The sequence below is a fragment of the Euphorbia lathyris genome, chromosome 4 (genome assembly GCF_963576675.1).
Source record: "Euphorbia lathyris chromosome 4, ddEupLath1.1, whole genome shotgun sequence".
Lineage (NCBI taxonomy): Eukaryota > Viridiplantae > Streptophyta > Magnoliopsida > Malpighiales > Euphorbiaceae > Euphorbia > Euphorbia lathyris.
The window spans coordinates 11,814,907-11,821,507 of NC_088913.1; the positions used below are offsets into that span (position 1 = coordinate 11,814,907).

At 33.0% G+C, this 6,601-nt stretch overlaps 1 protein-coding gene across 1 annotated transcript; it reads left to right on the forward strand.

The window, feature by feature from the left end:
- Window positions 1–3,815: 3,815 nt before the first annotated feature.
- LOC136226614 (gallate 1-beta-glucosyltransferase 84A23-like) lies at window positions 3,816–6,084 on the forward strand. Its single transcript, XM_066015197.1, has 2 exons — window positions 3,816–4,921; window positions 5,437–6,084. Exons 1-2 carry the CDS (start codon window positions 3,878–3,880, stop codon window positions 5,926–5,928), a joined length of 1,536 nt encoding a protein of 511 aa, XP_065871269.1. The 5' UTR covers window positions 3,816–3,877; the 3' UTR covers window positions 5,929–6,084.
- The last annotated feature ends 517 nt before the right edge of the window (window positions 6,085–6,601 follow it).

The window sequence follows — 6,601 nt, forward strand, 5'->3', positions numbered from 1 at the left end:
AACAAGTTTAGAGGATTATCGGAATACTTTGAAAATTCAAGGGGTCGACCAAATTTTTTCGACAAGTTTAGGAGTCTTAATCATTTAAGACCTTAAAACTAGGGGTGACAATTTCTAACACGAAAATACGATTTACAGAGACAATCCGACTGACACGACACGATTGACACGAAAATCATTTTTCTAGCATTTACAATATATAAAACTATATAGAACATCTATATGAGATAACACGATTTTGACACGAAATTACCACCTCTACTTAAAACACATGTCATTTCCAATTACATTCATCATATTCATTTTTATTTATTTATTTATTATTAAAATTATCATATTCATATTCGATTGATCATCATATGTTTTTTATTTTGAAACTTTTCCCTATTTTTACCCATGATCGATCATTGATGTAGATCTATAATAATAAATTATTAATAAAAAATAAAATAAAGAGCGGGTTAAAGTGAAAAGAAAGCTCCTTAATAATAAAAAATGAATCTACTTAAAAAAAATAAAAACTTATAATAATTTGACAAGCTATTAAAAATCTCTTCAAGTTGATTTTTAAGCTAAAAAAAAGGCCAATAAAAAAAGAGTAATTAATTTATTAGTCTTTATATTTTAATAAAACACACTGTTTAGTCCTTGTATTTTCAAAAAATACATAGTAAAGTTCATAACCTTTTTCTCAGTGAACTGTTTAGTCATTCTGTCTGTTTGTTAGCTTTTTTACCGTTTATGAATTCGGAAATGATTAAATTACCTTTTACTATTTACCTTCAAATTTCAGAAGAAGAAATCCAATTTAGAAGAAGAAACTATTTGTATGGAGAACAAGAAAAAGAACAGACTCAATGCTTACGAATTTGAACGATTAAGAAGAAAATCAAGAAGAAGAACATTCAAAGTTTCTTTCAGATGCAGTAGAGTTTAAAGGAAAGGAAAATAAAGGAAAAGAAGAACGCAAATCCAAATTGACTAACAGAATCTTCATGAGAGTCTAACGGCAGGGACTAAACAGTTCACCGAGAAAAACGTTAGGGACTAAACAGTTCATCAAAAAAAAAGTTAGAAACTTTACCGTGTGTTTTTTAAAATACAGGGTCTAAGCAGTGTATTTTATCAAAATATAGGGACTAATAAATTAATTACCCTAAAAAAAAAAGTGAGTTGGAGATATTTAAGGCTTACAAAAAAAAAAAAAGCTTATCACTTGGTTAATAATCATTCCTCACATGAAATCCTATCCCCACTTTGCCGCATTATATGATGTACTAGTAGTAGTATGCACCATAAATTCAAAGGAATAAAAGAATTTAATTAAAGACCATATATAAAATACTTATATGATTAATTATAATGTTTATCGGATCTCGTCACGCATATCCGTCTAATTAAGTAATGCTACTTATATATATCTAATTTTTTTTAACACCAATCATCTCTTATTAATTGGTATCCTCTTCTCAAACTGTCGTATGATAAGTTTCACAACTACATAAAAAAAACGCACATTAAATTATAGAGATAAATAAAAAATGTAAATATATAATTTGGTTTTCAGTATTTGTAAAAATATATCGATGATTTAAAAGTTTGTAAATGCGGGATTAGAAGTTGTCTCTAGTTATAAAGACCGAATTTTCATTAAAACCGTTAATAAATAAGAGAAATGTAATTCATTTTATTACTTTTTGATTATGTTTTAAATTTTTTTATAGGTTAATAAAGTTATAATAGGATAAAGAGGCAACTAAAAGTCTTGTTATGAATATTTGTCATATAGATAAATTTGAATTTTTTTAATCAAAAAGTTTATCCTTCCGAATGGAGGAAACATCAAACTCGTAAGTTACAGACACGTTTTTGCAAATGCATAAAAAGGACCGATTCTAATGGACGCTCTGGCAGATCAATGATTCACTAACATAAGGTGTTTGGGGCGTTTTTTGGTGATCTACGAGTACTCAATTGATATATTTATAGTGCTTTTGTAGAAAAAAAAAAAGGAAAATTAAACTCTATACATAGCTTTTATGTAGTTTTCCAATGGTTCTCGACGATATGGATACTCAAATTTCCCTGGCTCTCCTTTAGATTTGTCTCTGAATGGACGAAATATAACGGATCCGTACATCTCTCTCTCACCCCACTATTAGAGATGTCAATGGATAGGGTACTCCCAGGCTGTGTCAATCTCAAACTATTATCTTTTTATTTTTTAATTATCCGTACCCGTTTCATTACCCTAGTGGGTATACTTTTTTGTATAATATACCTATCGCATTTAATTCACAGGTACACACGGATACCCTTACCTATTAAAAATCAATACATAAAACAAAAATTATTACAAATTTAAATAATATAAATTTAATATATCATCAGTTTAAAAATTGAACAAATTGAACTTTAATGAATAAGAATAAAACAATTTAATGTTAACAAAAAGATAGGGTTTGAATATTAAATCTTACATCTAAAAAACGATAATATTTTTTAATATGTAAAAAATTGTGTTAATTTAAAATAAAACCTCATAGTTTCACATTTTTTTAGAACGGTACATGTGGTTGGCAAAATTTCATTTTTTCAAATTTGGTCGATAATAACCTTAAAATAAAAAATTTCAAGAATTAAATTATATTTTACAACTTTAATTTTTAAACTTTTTAGGTCTGATGTCATTTATATTTGTTTTTTTAGAGAGAAAGTTAATGTTTAGAGAGAGAAAACTCCAAAATCGATAATTTTGAAAAATAAAAAATGTAGTTCCATAATAAATATAAGAGTAAATTTTAAATAAATCCCCTGTAGTTTCACTAATTTTCAGATAAAGGACTGTGGTTTACTTTTTGTCAAAACAAGGATTGAGGTTTCAAACTTGGATTAATGCTATTAAAACCATCTTTAACGACCTGAAAATGAAAATTTTCAAGAATTAAAGTTGTTTAATGTTATATTTTCTATGGAACTACATTTTCGATTTTCGAAAATCATCTTTTTTGGAACTTTCTCTCTCTAAACATTAACTTTCTCTCTCTTTACCAAACATCATCTAAACAATCTCAAAATAAAAAAGTTGAAGAATTAAAGTTACTTAGAATATTAGTAGTTCTTAAAATATGTCATTTTTGAAGTCGTCAAAGGTGATTTTAATAGTATCAATCGAAAAAGTCCTTATTTTGTTAAAGTTGAAAACCTTAATCCTCGTTTTGACAAAAAGTAAACCATAGTCCTTTATCTAAAAATTAGTGAAACCACATGGGTTTTATTTGAACTAAATATAATACTAAACAACTTTAATTCTTCAAAATTTTCATTTTGAGATCGTTATCAGTCAAATTTGGCACAATTAAAATTTTGTCAACCACATGTACGGATCTGCAAAAAAAACGTGAAACCACGGGATTTTAATTGAAATTAAACCTAAAAGATTTATGACAGATAACGGGTACCGGGTATCATGGGATATTCCCATAACCGTCACAGATGATGATTTTGATCTCATACTCGTCTCACACAAAATATGGGTAGTCCTATTAGGGTCGGGTAATGTCGGGTACCCGTTGGTACGGTACCCGTTATCCGCTACTCATCATTTATTATTATTATTATTATTATTTGTTTTTATTTTAATGTAGTTCCATTGAATTCTATTTTGATTTCTCTGCAACAAATAACAAACTTTCAGTTATGCAAAAAAATAAGTTAGCTAGGTATCTAACAGTCATATATACATCTATAAAACTTATTGAACTAACATTTTCACATTCAGTCTTTATTTTACTATATAAATTTGCACCCTTTCCCCCATTTCTACTCAAACACTTCTTTTCCCATCTTTACCTTCCAAATTTTTTTTTTTAAAAAAATGGGGTCTGATCAATCTCCTCTTGTTCATGTTCTTCTTATCTCTTTTCCAGGCCAAGGACATGTCAATCCTTTGCTTCGGCTTGGAAAACGTCTCGCCTCCAAGGGTCTACTCGTCACGTTTTCCACACCCGAAATCACCGGCAGACAAATGAGGAAGTCCGGGAGCATTTCCGACGAACCTACACCCGTCGGTGATGGATATATCCGGTTTGAATTCTTCGAAGACGGGTGGGATGATGATGAAACGAGGCGTCAGGATCTTGATTTGTACCTCCCTCAGCTTGAGTTAGTTGGGAAGAAATTCTTCCCTGAAATGATTCAGAGAAATGCGGAAAACGGGCAGCCGATTAGTTGTTTGATTAATAATCCTTTTATTCCGTGGGTTTCCGACGTAGCGGAATCCGTCGGTGTTCCGTCGGCGATGCTTTGGGTTCAATCTTGTGCTTGTTTTTCTGCTTATTATCATTACTATCATGGCCTTGTTCCTTTCCCTAATGAAGAAAATCCTGAGATTGATGTTGAATTACCAAGTATGCCCTTGTTGAAGTTTGATGAAATTCCGAGTTTCTTGTATCCGACAACTCCTTATCCTTTTCTGAGAAGGGCAATTTTGGGACAATACAAGAATCTTGACAAGCCTTTTTGTATCCTGATGGAGTCTTTTCAGGAATTAGAACCTGAAATCATTGAATATATCTCCAAGCTTTGTCCGATTAAGACAGTTGGGCCTTTGTTCATGAATCCGAAAGCTCCCAACTCGGCCGTCCGAGGTGATATAATGAAGGCGGATGACTGCCTGGAATGGCTCGACAGCAAGCCCGAGTCGTCGGTCGTGTATGTTTCGTTCGGAAGTGTGGTGTACCTGAAGCAAGATCAGTGGGACGAAATCGCGTTCGGGCTATTGAATTCAGGGGTTTCATTCCTGTGGGTGATGAAACCTCCGCACAAGGATTCCAGTTACGAAGTTCTTCATTTGCCTGAAGGATTCCTTGAAAAAGCCGGAGATAAAGGGAAGATCGTTCAATGGAGTCCGCAGGAGAAGGTAAAAGTTTAAGTTAATTTTTAAGGATAAATTACATACGTGGTGTACAACTTGTGTCATATTTCACGCTTTGGTGTAGAACTTTCAATTTTGCATATAAAAGTAATTGTGACCAGGCAACGCGAAGCTAACACGCCATATCAGCAATTTGACCTCCATAAAAGTCAAAATTGCTGACGTGGCGAGATGACATTGCGTTGACCGGTTCTTTTGATTTTTATGGAGGTCAATTTGCTAAATTGTACGGCCGGTAATTGTGGCCGGTCAACGCAAAGTTAACATGCCATATCAGCAATTTGACCTCAATAAAAGTTAAAATTGCTAGCGTGGCATGTTGACTTTGCGTTAACCGGTTGTTTTGATTTTTATAGAGGTCAAATTGCTAACGTGGTGCGTTGACTTCACGTGACCGGTCACAATTACTGATTGTACACTTTACTTGGAGGTTACCACATGTATATAATTTATCCTACTTTTTAACGCTCAATAATAACTTTTATTATAATATCCGCCAGGTATTAGCTCACCGTTCAACCGCTTGTTTCGTGACTCACTGCGGATGGAACTCAACAATGGAAGCCCTCTCATCCGGAATGCCCGTGGTATGTTTCCCTCAATGGGGAGATCAAGTGACCGACGCTAAGTACTTAGTCGACGTCTTTAAGGTCGGTGTCCTAATGGGCCGAGGAGAAGCCGAGAACCGGTTAATTCCCCGCGACGAGGTAGAGAAATGCTTGCTCGAGGCAACAGTCGGGGCGAAAGCCGAGGAGTTGAAAAGAAATGCATTGAAATGGAAGGATGCGGCAGAGGCAGCGGTGGCGGAAGGGGGTTCCTCCGACAGGAATGTTCAGTATTTCGTTGATGAGGTTAGGAGAAGGAGCGTTGAGATCGCCGCCGGTAAGTCAAAGAGTGTGAATGGAAGTTTAGATTTGGGGGAAAAGGAGAAGACAAGTAATTGTGGAGAAGTAGAAAAGTTGGTGGCTGTGGTTTTGGAGACATCAGCTTGAAAATAATTATTTTAAATTAAGCTTCATTAATTGTTGTTAATTTTTTTTTTTTTTGTGTGTGTGTTTTTTTTCTTTTTTAAATGTGGTTATATTATGCAATAAATATTGCTGGTTGTGTTGTGGATCCAATAGATTTAAATCGTTTTATTGGGATTGAGAAATAGTTTTGAAAAGAAAATTAATTACTCCCTCCGTTCCTTTTTATAAGTCATTTTAGGTTGTTTCACACAGATTAAGAAATATAACTACTGATATGAAGTGAAATTAATGATTTTACATTGTTTAACTAAAGAAATTTCTCTCTAATGTCACTATTAGAGAATAAATATTGGAATATTAAAAAACACATGGAACAAGATAAACAAACTTAATGCTTGGACCGGAAAACTAAACTAAAAATTCTTGGAAAACTAGATAGACTTATATTTTGGAAAAAAACTCAATTGCTATAATGACTTATAAAAAGGAACGGGGAAGTAATATTTACCAATAAGTTGACATTTTCATGAGGTGATGGGGTTGAGCTTATCAAAGTCTTAACTTTTTTTTTCTAAAAAAAGAGAAATAGAAACTTCATTAAGATGTAATTAGGGGTGTTAATCAGCTAGGGTGGCTCGCGAACTATTCGAGCTCGGCTCGGTCAAAGCTCGATCAAAGCTCGACTCGATAGGGC